The sequence below is a fragment of the Aspergillus affinis genome (assembly GCF_023601865.1).
Source record: "Aspergillus affinis strain CMG 70 chromosome Unknown NODE_36_length_285616_cov_85_140891, whole genome shotgun sequence".
Classification (NCBI taxonomy): Eukaryota; Fungi; Ascomycota; class Eurotiomycetes; order Eurotiales; family Aspergillaceae; genus Aspergillus; species Aspergillus affinis.
In genome coordinates this window covers 138,046-152,381 of record NW_026515817.1, presented here as the reverse complement: position 1 = coordinate 152,381, position 14,336 = coordinate 138,046, and the positions used below count along the sequence as shown (strand labels likewise).

The 14,336-nt window shown below is 51.7% G+C and overlaps 4 protein-coding genes across 4 annotated transcripts; 2 read left to right on the top strand and 2 right to left on the bottom strand.

Annotated features, from left to right (window-relative positions):
- Positions 1–229: 229 nt before the first annotated feature.
- KD926_006678 (TRAPP trafficking subunit Trs65 domain-containing protein) lies at positions 230–2,146 on the bottom strand (the record flags this gene model as incomplete). The annotated part of the gene is made up of 4 exons (XM_053099683.1): positions 230–413; positions 467–1,586; positions 1,637–1,909; positions 1,972–2,146. 4 exons carry the CDS (start codon positions 2,144–2,146, stop codon positions 230–232), a joined length of 1,752 nt encoding a protein of 583 aa, XP_052956585.1.
- A 298-nt stretch (positions 2,147–2,444) lies between these two features.
- KD926_006677 (snoRNA-splicing protein PRP40) lies at positions 2,445–5,012 on the top strand (the record flags this gene model as incomplete). The annotated part of the gene is made up of 4 exons (XM_053099682.1): positions 2,445–2,576; positions 2,642–2,796; positions 2,861–3,917; positions 3,969–5,012. 4 exons carry the CDS (start codon positions 2,445–2,447, stop codon positions 5,010–5,012), a joined length of 2,388 nt encoding a protein of 795 aa, XP_052956584.1.
- Positions 5,013–5,991: 979 nt separating this feature from the next.
- Positions 5,992–8,518, bottom strand: KD926_006676 (ATP-binding cassette domain-containing protein; the record flags this gene model as incomplete). The annotated part of the gene is made up of 7 exons (XM_053099681.1): positions 5,992–7,411; positions 7,464–7,560; positions 7,620–7,781; positions 7,841–8,243; positions 8,307–8,318; positions 8,396–8,420; positions 8,499–8,518. 7 exons carry the CDS (start codon positions 8,516–8,518, stop codon positions 5,992–5,994), a joined length of 2,139 nt encoding a protein of 712 aa, XP_052956583.1.
- A 158-nt stretch (positions 8,519–8,676) lies between these two features.
- KD926_006675 (chromatin-remodeling ATPase CHD1) lies at positions 8,677–14,227 on the top strand (the record flags this gene model as incomplete). The annotated part of the gene is made up of 4 exons (XM_053099680.1): positions 8,677–8,969; positions 9,031–9,191; positions 9,621–14,034; positions 14,098–14,227. 4 exons carry the CDS (start codon positions 8,677–8,679, stop codon positions 14,225–14,227), a joined length of 4,998 nt encoding a protein of 1,665 aa, XP_052956582.1.
- Between the last annotated feature and the right edge of the window lie 109 nt (positions 14,228–14,336).

Here is a 14,336-nt window from a genome sequence, read left to right as displayed (position 1 = left end):
CCGTAGTTATCGGTTATCCCCACTCCCTACTGTAACTTCCTGCTGCAGTCTCTACGGAGTATTGGTTACTCCCGGTACAATTATCTAAGCTTATATATTCTCATTGCCTCAGTATTCGAGTACGTTACATGCTCATTCCATCCGTCAGTTCTTTAACGTGATAATGTCATCAGCTTCTCACCCAATGCCAGCAACAACTACGATAGAAAACCCCATCCGTAGGTAGTGTTTATGCAGTAGATGGTTTCACTTTCCTATCAAGGGAGAATGCTTGTATATCGGGCAGGTCCCGAATGTCTGTCGTTTCGTTTGTGTTGACTTCCACAAGGCGCACAGATTCCATGCGAAGCGAGCCAACCGCCAAAGGGAGCAGTTTCAGCTCTGTCGCAAAACAAGTTCCGGGAAGGAGAGGTCTATGGTAGCCAATTAGGAATATTGTTATCGTAGGAAGTGTACTGCAACTTACCCAACCCGAACATCAGTGCTCAAGCACACGAGTTCAACCTCTTGCCCAGCCACGTTCTTCTGCATTGCATGAACGATATTATCATCGGTCACGGCCTCGGCTACCTGGTCTTCCTTGCGACTGGAGAGCGATGAAGAGGATGGTCGCGCGGTATGTCCCCGAGGATCAGCACGTTTTCTCCGAGGTATACCCACCATGGCAAACTTCCGAGGATGCGATGATCGATTCACAATGAAGACGTTCCACGAGAAAGGTTTGCCGACTTCCACGTTAGACGGCCCCGAGAACGAGACTGTCACTCCTAGACTTGTGGTGGAGTATGCCCTCTCTCTGAGCGAACTTCTGTTTGCCAGTCCACTTATAGAGTTGGATTGATTTGGTGTCATAGGAAGGCTCGCGGGTCGGTTGTTCCGCTGCAACGCTTGACTCGGTCCTCCGAATGTTGGGTTGAGAGCCATGGAGAAGTCGACATTTGTCCGCCATTGCATCAATACCCGGGGATTGCAGTCGTCTGACAGTTTCACCGTCGCCTCCAAGGAGATATCCAAAACGCTAATCATAACGGTGGTTGAAGGATTTGAATCCGGCCCATATTCCGGAGTGAGTTTGTATATCAGAGTGATGTCATCGCGTGGACGGCATGTTACCGGCGGAAGAAGCCCTGGCGTATCCGACAGTGTTTCTATCGTTCCATCTGAGATGCGCAGGTCCGCCTTCTCGAACAAGACGTCACAGTTTAGGAACGGAGTCACTTCGAAATCAAGGCTGGCAATGGTGGTGGGCCGCCCACAGAACGAATTGAGACGGGAGTATCGTATCCGCGCACTAGCTGCAGGAACCACGCGAATAGGATGGCCTGATTCTTGTTCCACGTTGTATATGGGGTCCTCGCTGTACTTCGCAGGTACAACTCGCAGCAGCCTGGAGGCTGGAAGGAAAGGGTCCTTCTGGGGAAAAGCTTTATCGCTAGCCAATGGTTGAAGGATATTCGTCGACGCAGGAACTAAGGTTGGCAAATAGTCGTCCTCGCGAGATTCACCCGGTCGAGCCTCCGATGGGTTGAGGCTTGCCGATGCGATGAAGAGAAACGACGGGTGTTGGATACGGATACGAGGGCGCTCTGCGAATGTCAGTGAGAGTCATAGCAGATCAAGTCATCGGGAGAATTACTGAGAAAGGTCTCGACGCTCCAGATCACATATACATGGTTGCCAGAGCCCGACTCCCCCTCAAACTCGTTGACTACAACCAGCGGTTCCTCCTCTGGGCTGACAACCCCTGAAAAGATCAGGTCTCTGGTGGGTGTAGGGTTTTCTCCAACTGTCTCCGCCGGGTCGATGGCAAATGCGTCAAGCTTGACCTCGAGGTTTTGGAGATGGTGTTTTAGGCTCGCTTGCGAACAATTGGACAGCCGCAAGACAACGCGAACGGTGCAGAATTCATCTGTAGCACACTATACATGAGTAAGAGATAGAGCTCGTGATGGACGCGAAGCTTTCGCCTACCGAAAAATAGGAGCGATCGTTGGGGAATCAAGGAAAGCACAGAAGACAAATCGTCAGCTCCTCCTTCCAAAGCGGAGGTCAACGCCGCCTCCAGATCTGTTCCTGGGGCATGCGGGACAAATGTGTCTAGAACAGCATGCCTTAGGAATTCCCCCGGCACATCGAAGCTGGGCATGTTGGAGACAACAGTCGCATAATTCCCCACCAGTATTTGGCAGGAATCAAGCGCTTAAAAAAATGAGTAAATCGGTTCAAAGGATATTGAGTAGTAAGTAGTAAGACCATCATGAAGGAGGGAGGACAGGCGGAGATGCTGCGGTGTTCGGGGAAAGATGCAAACGTGACAAACACCTCTACCTAGCGCGAGCGCAAAGCTTCCTCCGGCCGCGACATTTTTCCATCGGAGCTGCAGCCAAACCCATCGACAAGCCATCAACACTCGAGGGTGCACCGACACTCGTATAATGAATTCAATGAGTGGACCCCCCGCGACGCCATCCTTGTGGCAGGAGGCTCGCAATGCGGACGGAAGACCGTACTACTACAATGTTCAAACCAAGGCTACGCAATGGCAAAAGCCCTTGGAAATGATGACACCCGTCGAGGTTTGTACCATCTCTGCTCCTCAGATTTTAACGTCTTCTCTGGTCCTGATCTCTTCTTTCTCTAGCGAGCTCTGTCAAACCAGCCATGGAAGGAATATACCGCTGAAGGTGGGCGGAAATACTGGTACAATACGGAGTCCAAGCAAAGCACTTGGGAAATGCCCGATGTTTACAAAACCGCTTTGGCACAGGCACAACCCCCTCAGGCCCCTGCAGCAGCGTAAGTTCTGACATCATTCTGTGTGGGAACGTTCTTTTGATCCGTAATTAACTCTTTCTTGCAGTGCCCCCACGTTTGTCGCAGGTGGCGGCAGTTCGTACCCCTCCTATCCTCAACAGCGTGAGCGCGACGACTATGACCGAGGTTACGGTGATCGACGTGGTGGCTACGGACAAAGCGATGTAAACGGATTCGTTGCTGCATCCATACCGGGAACTGCGCAAACGGAGCCTGAATACGGCTCACTTGAGGAGGCTGAAAGCGCGTTCATGAAGATGCTCAAACGCCACAACGTGCAGGCCGACTCGACTTGGGAACAGACGATGCGTACCGTCATTAAGGATCCTCAGTACCGGGCTCTGAAAGATCCCAGAGACCGCAAAGCAGCTTTTGAAAAATATGCGGTCGAGGTTCGCATGCAGGAAAAGGACCGAGCGAAAGAAAGATTCGCTAAGCTGAGAGCAGATTTCAATACAATGCTGAAGCGCCATCCTGAAATCAAGCATTACAGTCGCTGGAAGACCATTCGGCCAATCATCGAGGGCGAGACGATCTTCCGGTCTACAAGCGACGAAAACGAGAGGCGCCAGCTCTTCGAAGAGTACATTCTCGAGCTCAAGAAAGAGCACCTCGAGCTGGAGTCTGCCAGCCGCAAAGCTGCCATGGATGAGCTCGTGAATATCTTGAACTCGTTGGACCTGGAACCCTACACGCGTTGGTCCGAGGCGCAGGCCATCATCCAGTCCAACGACAAGGTCCAAAATGACGATAAGTTCAAGTCCTTGAGCAAATCTGATATTTTGACAGCATTTGAGAATCACATCAAGTCTCTTGAGCGAGCGTTCAACGACGCGCGCCAGCAGCAAAAGGCCGCCAAGGCCAGAAAAGAACGGCATGCTCGTGAACAGTTTGTCGACCTGTTGAAGGAACAACGATCGCAGGGTAAAATCAAGGCTGGCAGCAAATGGAGCAACCTCTACCCGGCGATCCGTGAGGATCCCCGTTATCAGGGCATTCTTGGTAACTCCGGCTCTTCCCCGCTGGATCTCTTCTGGGACGTGGTCGAGGAGGAAGAGCGAACGCTGCGAGGACCTCGAAATGATGTTTTGGATGTTCTTGACGTAAGTACTACTCAACATTATTCCATCTCTATGTCTCTAACGACTGTCTAGGATAAACGGTACGAGGTCACCGCCAAAACCACTTTTGAGGAGTTCAACACCGTTGTCGCTGGTGATCGCCGAACAGCCAACATGGACCCCGAAATTCTGGAACTGCTCTTCCAGCGCATTCAAGACAAGGCAATTCGAAGAACTGAGGAAGAAAAGCACGCAGCGGATCGTCACCAGCGACGCGCTGTCGATGCTTTGCGCTCCCGGATTAAGCGTCTAGAACCCCCTATCCGGGCCACAGATACTTGGGACCAAGTACGACCTCGTCTTGAAAAGTTCGAGGAATACAAGACCATCGAGTCCGACGAGGCCCGCCAATCCGCCTTCGATAAGGTTATTCGCCGTCTGAAGGAGAAAGAAGAAGACGCCGACCGGGATCGGGACTCACGCGACAAAGATCGCGGAAGCCGCCGTGACTACGACCGCGGCGACCGGGATTACCGGAGCGGAACATCCTACAGAGGCGAAAGACGGGGAGCTTCCAGTCGACACAGCCGAACCCCCGAGCCAGATGCTTACGAGGCAGATCGCCGCAAAGCCCAGGCAGACCGGGAACGATCGTACCGCAAGGCGAGCGGCTTATCTCCAGTCCGCGAGCGACGGGAGGAACGCGATCGCGAGCGAGACCGCGACAGGGACCGTTACCGTGAGCGTGAGCGCGATCGGGACTGGGATCGAGAAAGAAGCTCCCGCTCTCTCAGCCACTTCGGACGCGGTGGTCGAGACCGAGAAGACGAGCGCGAGCGGCTGTATCGCGCCCGCGGTGATCCGCGTGGCAATCGCGACGAGCTCGATTACGGTGCCGACACTAAAAGCACCGTCAGCAACGACCGCCGGCGCAGACGGGACAGCGATGCTGAGAGCGTCGCCAGTCGCTCCGCCAAGCGGTATCGCCGCGACAGCCGAGAACGAGAGCGCAGTCGGGGCGCCAGGAAAGACCGGGAACGTCGCGAACGAACCCCGGCTGCTGGCACTGATGAAGCTAAGAAGGAAGAGAAGGCCGTACACTCTGGTAGCGAAGAGGGAGAAATCGAGGAGGATTAGGGCATATCAAGTAATGGCAGTTGTCGGACGAAGCGGGACATCCACGAATCATCCTGAACTATGCGCAGACTGTAAAGAATACATCAGTAGGAATACCTACCTCTTATTAAAGCATCTAATTTCCAAGCCTGTGCAGAATAACAAATTCCTCCGTGCGTCAGTTGGCCGGGGGAACCTCTTAGCCAAAGGTGTGAGTCTGGACGTAGTCAGATATTTACTGCGTTTATATAGAAATGCTGGAATCACTCTTGAGATAGAAAGAAGACTAAGTGAGAAATCTGTTGGTTTTTCAACACAGGACATGGGGTGGAAGAGCGTTTGTGGATTTTTGATTATTCAATACATATTTCCACGGAAAGGGTATTGCTCCGAAAAAAGCCTTTGGAGTAGTTAGTTACCAAACAATGATAGGTAAGCGATGATGAAGAAACTATAATTTTTGCTTTTAACATACATTCATGTTTATTTCTCCTCTGAGTAGACTTAAGAGTTATAGCAAATGTGTTATACTGCGCTATTACTCAACCAGAATGATATAAAAAAACGAACATGTTCACCAAGGAGTCAAATATAAAACAAATTCAAATTCAAAATAAATCAACTATAAATTGCGTGCATACACACACAAGTATCTATAGACAGTGAAAAAAAACCTAGCTAACCTAGTTCTAGCCATCAGTGCTGAGTCCTTAAAACATGCAGGTCGATGAGACTATCTATATCATAGAATCATTCAAATTTTTGACAGACACAACTCCGGCATGATCACGCCAACCAAAATCCGTATCCCAAGCAAAGCCCTCATGGATCGGGGTCCTATGTCCCCAGCATTCTGGAAAAGACCAAAAAATCCTGGAGACGGATAATCTTTAACCGACAAACGAGCAGGGGGTGTACACAAGAGGAGGCGACGAGATCCGGACGCAGCAAAGCGTGGACTGGAACAGGGAGATTAAAAAAAAAAAAAAAACCACTGTCTCTAGTCGGGATTGTCGTCTTCGTCACCATCTTCCTCATCAGTAGCACCATCCATATCATCGGTGAGGCGCACACCACGGCGACCCCGCCGCCTATGTCGAGCCGAAGCCTTCATAACGCCGAAAAACGCCATTAATTGAAGGGTTCTCCATTCACCGCGGCGGTTGTATTGCCGGCGGTGGGAGTCGCGATCATCGCGCCTGTGATGATCGCGGTCATGCTTTCCAGGAACAACCTCTTCAACTCTCCTCTTCCAGGAAGAACTGTTGATGACAAATGTTAGCATAGTGCAACTGACACCAGACCAAGGTAGGTACGGCGAAAGGACCGTCCTATGTCGGGTACTTACATAGTTGCCGTTCAACTTCTGTTCCTGGTCCATTTGACTGTCGTACTTGTTGATACGAGGGCGGTAACTGTTGGGATCCCGACGGAAGGTGACATCCAGGTTCCTCAGGAAACTGTTGCAACCAGTAACCAAGGATTCGGGAGCGTTGGCGTGGGCATCGACGGACGGCTTGCCGTCGAAAACAATAACTCGGTCGGCGAGATAGGTAGCCATGATGAAATCGTGCTCGACGATGAAGGCGGTCTTCTTGGAGTGCATAATGAAACGCTTGATGACTCTCGCGGCAATAACACGCTGCTCAGAGTCAAGGTAGGCACTAGGCTCGTCAATCAAGTAAATATCGGCAGGGAGACCAAGGGCCAAGACAATGGCGACACGCTGCAATTCACCACCAGACAGGTTCTGAACCTCCTGATCAATGAAGTCATCAATGCGAAGGGGCTTGTAAACATCGGTCTGGAATTGCGGCGACAGGAAAGCAGCCTTGATACGCTTGAAGAACAGTTGACGAACGGTGCCCTGGAACTTGGGGGTAATCTTCTGAGGCTTCATGCTGATGTTCATGCGCGGGACTGACTTGCCGTCGTCAGGCTTCTCGGCGCCAGCAAGCATCTTACAGAAGGTGGTTTTTCCGGTTCCGTTCTCTCCCATCATAACAACGATTTCAGAGTCCGTGAATCTACCAGCGTCGATTTTCAGGTGGAAGTTACCCATGGTCTTCTCCATGGTAGGGTAGGCGAAAGTACGGTCCTTGTCGGCCATAAAATCATCACCAGTCTCCGTAAGACGGAAAGTGAGAGACTCGTCACGGAATCGCAGGTTCTCCGTGGGGATGTGACCATCCAAGAAGATGTTGATACCTTCACGAACAGAAGCAGGCAGCGTAACAACACCATATAGAGCAGGCTTTCCGTAAAGCACACAGACGAAGTCGGAAAGATAATCAAGGACGGACAAGTCGTGTTCGACAACGATGACGTAGTCGTCGGGTCGCAGAAGCTCTCGGATAACACGGGCGGCGGCCAAACGCTGCTTGACATCAAGGTAAGAGGACGGCTCGTCGAACATGTAACTGGGTCGCATTAGTACTTGTACCCGGGGGGTATGCATGAATATATGCTTACACATCAGCCTTCTGAACACAGACCAAACCGATGGCGAAACGCTGAAGCTCTCCTCCGGAAAGATGGCCAATGTCACGGTCACGGACCTGCTTGAGCTCTACAGAACGGTTAGTATGTATGAGGAAAGACCTCGACAGTCAAAAAAAGACCACGTACCGAGACTCTCCAAAATGTGCTCCATGTTGTCCATTTGGGAACGCGCTTTAATAAGATCGCCGACGTTCTGGACAGGACCCTTCACTGCTCTAGGGATCTGGTCGACATACTGAGGCTTCACAACAGCCTTTAGGTTATCCTCGAGGACCTTGGTGAAGTAGTCTGCGCAGGTTAGAATCCATTGAACTGTGTTCTGCAGGCGACTTCCGGGATAGACATACTCTGCAATTCGGAACCACGGAAGTACTTCAAGATTTCCTCCCAGTCTGGGGGGTTGTCAAAACGTCCAAGGTTAGGCTTCAGCTTGCCGCTGAGAATCTTCAACGCAGTACTCTTTCCGATACCGTTTGTTCCAACTAGACCGAGAACCTGACCGGGACGGGGCATCGGAAGACGGTGAAGCTTGAAGCTGTTGGCCGAATAACGATGGGTGACCTGGGTTTCCAGGTTGGTCGGCAGGTTGATGATGTGGATCGCACCGAAAGGACATTTCTTGGGACAGATACCGCAACCGATACACAGGCGCTCGGAGATGAAGGCGATCTTTGATTCCGGAGAAACTTCGATACACAGCTTACCCGTACGGACGACGGGGCAAGACTTTTTACATTCTTGACGACATTTCTAGAGACATGAGTATCATGGGCGAGGGAACAATCGGCGGGTGATGCTAAGAGAGTCTCGTACCTTCGGTTTGCACTATAAGGAACAGAAAAGGATCTGTGAGCAAATGGATTGCGCTCCTGACGGCAAGCAGCGGGGTAGTATAGACTAACCTTGTCACTGTTGACAATGGCAATACTATTAAGAGAGAGAAAAGATCGATTAGCACCAGGCGCTGATATGCAGACGGGTTGCAAGGTGGCATCAAAGGCTTACCGAGTAAGCTTATCAGACATGATGTCTATTCAGACTGGGAGTCGACCCGCAAATGGAAACCGGAAGATCGATGTCTTGAATGCAAATTAGTGAAATTGTTGCAGGATCGAGGCAGAACGGGCGCTCTACCGGACAAAAAGGATGGCACTGCACTCGTGGGACTAGCCAGAAGCAGGAAATGCCCGAGAAGCGCGTAAACAGGGAGCCACCAGGTCGCGAGCAGGGAGAGACGATGCTTGAAAGAGGGGCTCTGGAGCGATGGAAAACTATGTCGGGCATTGTGGGTAGTGCCTCAGGCAGCATCCCGCGCTGCATTATTTCGCACGGCGCTGATTGGCCGGCCGCGCAGCCACCAGAATCTTCTCGGAGAAATGGTTTCGCCGACGCCGCCGACCACGTGAGAGGGCGACCCGCCCGGCCTATGGGAGGCTCGCTTGTGAGGGCGCTAAACCCCACGAAGCATAGCGGGTAGTGGCCGCCTGAAGGCTCAGGCAGCCCAGCCAATGCGTCCCGGCGACTCGCTCACCTCCAGCCGACGTACAACTCTCTTCCTACTCTCTCATCATATTCCTTCCATCGCCTCGCTGTTCCTCCACACCCTTCCAGCCCACCCCTCCCCCCACCTTTCCCCTTGTTTTGACCACCATTATTCCCCTCATTCTCACCTCCTTCGGGGTCACCAAGCTATGGACTGTGAGTTTTTTATTTTGCTTTTCTAGTTTTTCCCCAACGTGTCCTGGTTTTTGTCGCCTGGGGTACTTCTCCACGGCCTCGACCCACCGAAGAACACCAGGATTCCTCTCCAGATCGTACCTGGAGGTCTTCCTGAGTCCCTTAAGGTCAAGGTCTGGATGTCTCTCTCTCCTAGATCCTGGTTTTGGGCTTGGTTCTCCTCGTGCTGTTGTCATTTGCCCACCGACTGTTTCCGTCGCGTTTCATCAAACCATCCATCGAGATCATCCTCAATCTTTATGCCCCATCTCCTACCTTCTCGTCCCGGTCGATCAAGCTTGTATTGGGCAAATTTCGGGTCGCGTAACACTGATTTAGCCCTTACTGCGTCTTGCTTCCACCCTCGAGCTTGTGCTGAGCTTCAATGCTGATGTCTTGCCTCTTCAATAGCGACTGGCGTGGTGATCCCATCCTCCTCCGAACCCTCGATGACGACAATGGCCTTTACCAATGGCTATTCGGCCTCTCCTACCTCCGAACCCGCTAGCATCAAGGATCAGCTTGCCTCCAGTGACAGCGAGAGCGAATCCGCCGCTTCGCCGGTGAACCATGTCGCTCGCGACTCCTCGCCCGAAGCGGAGGCCGCGGACGAGTCATACCACACCGGATTTTTCGATGCTGAGGGTGACGACGATGACTTTCCGATGGAGAACAGCCTGAATGGTAGCAGCCACTCTAGTGCTGAAGATTCGTCACCCGATGCCAAACGCGGCACGAAACGGAAGTCACCGTCGGTTAATGAATCGGACTATATGAGACAGAACCCTGATCTGTACGGGTTACGACGAAGCGGACGAGCGCGCACGACGCGTCAGTTGGCCGATTCGCCTTCTGACTCCGAGTCCGATGCAGTGGCATCTCGCCCCAAGCGTCGGCGCCCCGTGGCCTCGCAGCCGTCGTCAAAGCGCCCCTCGCGTTCCGCTACTCAGTCACCCTACTCGGAAGAATCCGATAGCGATGAGTATGGGGGAAGCCGCGCTCGCACAAGTAAAGCGAAGCGTCGACGACTTCTCCAAGCCTCTGCGAATCAACCTTCTCACGCCGAAGTCCGTTTTTCGACTAGAAATGCTTCTAAGGTCTCCAACTACAACGAGGATGATGATGACTCCATGTTCGAGGATGACCCTGAGGACCTCACACAAAACTACTGGGTCAACACCGTGGAGGATGATCGCCCAGCGATTGACGTCGTGCTCAATCATCGCCTCAAGGAAGGTGTTGATCTGACTGATCCCAACCTTGGGCGCCATGATTTCGAATACTATATAAAGTGGCAAGACAAGTCCCACTATCATGCTACATGGGAAACAACCGATTCTCTTGCAAATTGCCGGAGTGTGCGCCGGCTTGACAACTACATTCGAAGATCAGTTTACGAAGATATTCGGCTGAACCAGGAAGAAGGCGTGCCCCCTGAGGACAGGGAAAAATGGAATCTTGATCGAGAAAGAGACGTAGACGCTATTGAGGACTACAAACAAGTTGAGAGAGTGATCGGTATGCGAGACGGTGACGAAGAAACCGAGTACTTCGTGAAGTGGAAGCGCCTATTGTACGACTCGTGTACATGGGAGGCGGAAGACCTCGTCAGTAAGATCGCTCAACGCGAAATAGACCGTTTTCTAGATCGCTCCTCCCGTCCTCCCGTCTCGGACAAGACAGAATCAAACCCTGCCACACGGAAGTCCTTTGAGACCATCAAGGGCACGCCTAGTTTCTTACAGAACGGGGAGTTGAAAGAGTTCCAGGTAAAAGGTGTCAACTTCATGGCTTTCAACTGGGTGAAGAACCGCAACGTTGTCCTTGCCGACGAGATGGGTCTGGGTAAAACTGTGCAGACCGTTGCGTTCATCAATTGGCTTCGCCACGTTCGGCGTCAGCAGGGACCCTTCGTCGTCGTTGTTCCTCTCTCCACTATGCCCTCATGGGCGGAGACGTTTGACAATTGGACTCCCGACTTGAATTACATTGTCTATAACGGCAACGAAGCTGCCCGCAACGTCCTTCGAGAACATGAGCTGATGGTGGATGATAACCCCAAGCGACCCAAGTTCAACGTTCTCCTCACGACGTATGAATATGTACTGCAAGATTCGGCTTTCCTCAGCCAGTTCAAGTGGCAGTTCATGGCTGTCGACGAAGCCCATCGTCTCAAGAACCGGGAGTCCCAGTTATACCAGAAATTGCTGGAATTCAGGGCCCCTTCTCGCCTTCTTATCACGGGAACACCCATCCAGAACAACCTTGCCGAATTATCTGCTCTGCTGGATTTTTTGAACCCTGGCCTTGTAGAGATCGACGTGGACATGGACTTGAACGCCGATGCGGCTTCCGAGAAGCTCGCAGAATTAACGAAGGCCATCCAACCTTTCATGTTGCGTCGCACGAAATCTAAAGTGGAATCGGACCTGCCTCCAAAGACCGAAAAGATCATTCGAGTGGAACTCTCGGATATACAGCTGGAATACTACAAGAACATTCTGACCAAGAATTATGCTGCCTTGAACGAGGGCGCCAAGGGACAGAAGCAATCTCTGTTGAACATCATGATGGAACTTAAGAAAGCAAGTAACCATCCTTTCATGTTCCCCAATGCTGAGGCAAGGATCTTGGAAGGTAGCACCCGACGTGAGGATTTATTGAGAGCCATGATCACGAGCAGCGGTAAAATGATGCTTCTTGACCAGCTTCTTGCGAAACTCAAACGAGATGGCCACCGAGTTCTGATCTTCAGCCAAATGGTGAAAATGCTCGATCTACTTGGTGAATACATGGAATACCGGGGCTACACCTACCAACGTCTTGATGGAACAATCGCCGCGTCATCTCGTCGCCTTGCCATCGAGCATTACAATGCCCCTGGAAGCAGCGATTTTGCCTTCATTCTCTCCACCAGGGCCGGTGGTCTTGGAATCAATCTGATGACCGCGGATACTGTGGTCTTGTTCGACTCGGACTGGAATCCCCAAGCCGATCTTCAGGCTATGGCTCGAGCACATCGAATTGGTCAAACCAGGCCCGTCAGCGTGTATCGTTTGGTCTCTAAAGATACCGTGGAAGAGGAGGTGATTGAGCGTGCCCGGAACAAATTACTTCTTGAGTTCATCACTATTCAGCGTGGTGTCACCGATAAGGAAGCCACTGAAATCCAGAGCAAGATGGCCCGTTCCATGGGTGAACCCAATTCGACAGACGACATCTCTCGTATCCTCAAACGTCGTGGACAAAGAATGTTTGAGCAAACAGGCAACCAAGAAAAGCTCGAGCAGCTCGACATTGACTCGGTTCTTGCAAATGCCGAATTGCACCAGACTGAGCAAGCCGAGGAAATTCAAGCAGATGGAGGTGAAGAGTTCCTTAAAGCTTTTGATTATGTTGATATCAAGGTGGATGATCTCACGTGGGATGATATTATTCCGAAAGACCAGCTGGAGGAAATCAAGGCCGAGGAAAAGAAGAAAGCCGATGAGCGCTATCTGGCGGAAGTTATTGAACAAAACCGTCCGCGGAAACGCATTGTTCCCCCAGAGGAACGGGACACTCGTGAGGAGCGGAAGGCCAAGAGACGAGCAAGAGCCCAGGTGAGCATGGAAGGTATTGGTGACGACTCCGATTCAGCGCCTCAGTCTGATCCGAAACGGCCTCTCATTGAAAAAGAGTACCGTAACCTTTTGAAAGCGTACTTGCGCTACTGCGACATCGACAATCGGGAAGATGACATTATCCGCGAAGCACGTTTGCTTGACCGTGACAAGGAAACTGTTTTGTCCGCTCTTCGGGAGATCACGGAGAAGGCGGCTACCCTTGTACGAGAGGATGTTGAGCGAATGGAGGCTCTTGAGAATGCAGGCAAGATGCCAACGAAGAAGGAAAAGAAGGCCGTTCTCTTCGACCACAATGGTGTCAAGCGTCTGAATGCCTACACCATCGTTGAACGACCCAATGAGATGCGCATTCTCAAAGAGACCGTCAATTCGGCGGCTGACCTTAAAAATTTCCGTGTACCAGAAGCCACCAAGGCAGCTGATTATACGTGTTCATGGGGTGCGCGGGAAGACGGCATGCTTTGCATCGGCATTGCACGACACGGCTATGGCGCATGGACACAAATCCGGGATGACCCAGATCTCGCCCTTGGCGATAAATTCTTCCTTGAAGAGCATCGCGTTGAACGAAAGACAGAACGCATGAATGCCGATGATAAATCCACCAAATCTCCCGGAGCCGTGCATCTTGTTCGCCGTGCGGACTACCTCTTGTCTGTCTTGAGAGATAAATCCACCAATGGCGCGAATGTCAATGTCAAGCGAGCCGTCGAAAACCACCATCGAAACAACCGGAAAGGGTCTAGGAACAATGCAAGCATCAGTGTATCGGCGTCGCCGGCGCCGTCTATTTCGCGCAAAGGTCATCGTGAATTCGATCGGTCCAGACACCGTTCCAATACCCGCGGTATCCGCGATAGTTCTGAGCGCCATCACACACCAAGCCACGACTCCCGACCAAGGTCGGTGCATGATAGTGATCGTCCCCGTCATAGGACCTCTGATGTTTCGAGTGAGGATGTTCGCCGCCGCAAAAACAGCGAGAACGGGCACTCGACCGCGAAGGAAGACGTTGCTCGCTTGTTCTTCAGACCGATCCGTGATGACTTGAAACGCGTCTCGGGAGTTACGAAGGAGAATTTCGCTAACAAGACTGAGCGTGCCCTTGAGCTTCGGAGTCTGCTTCAAAAGATTGGCGACTTTATAGACCGCAACTTGAAAGGGGATAGCTCCATTTCGTCCCTTGATACTCGTCTATGGTATGTTCCTTTTGGATACTTTCCGCATATCGTTCCAGGCTTGACCACTGACAATCGAACTAGGCATTTCGTTGCTGTCAATTATTGGCCTAATAAGGAGGCAGGAGGAAACAAACTTCAAGAAATGTATCAAAAACTCAGGGCTGTTAAAAAGGAACCGACCGCAGCCAAGCCCACGTCCAATGGGAACTAGACTCGGGCGTGTCCAGCGTGCAGCAAAAGCGTCTTGTGGATTTCTGCTTGCTTCTACGGAGTCTTTTTTTGATTTTCGAGGTAAATATGCATCATTGGGAAAGCATGGC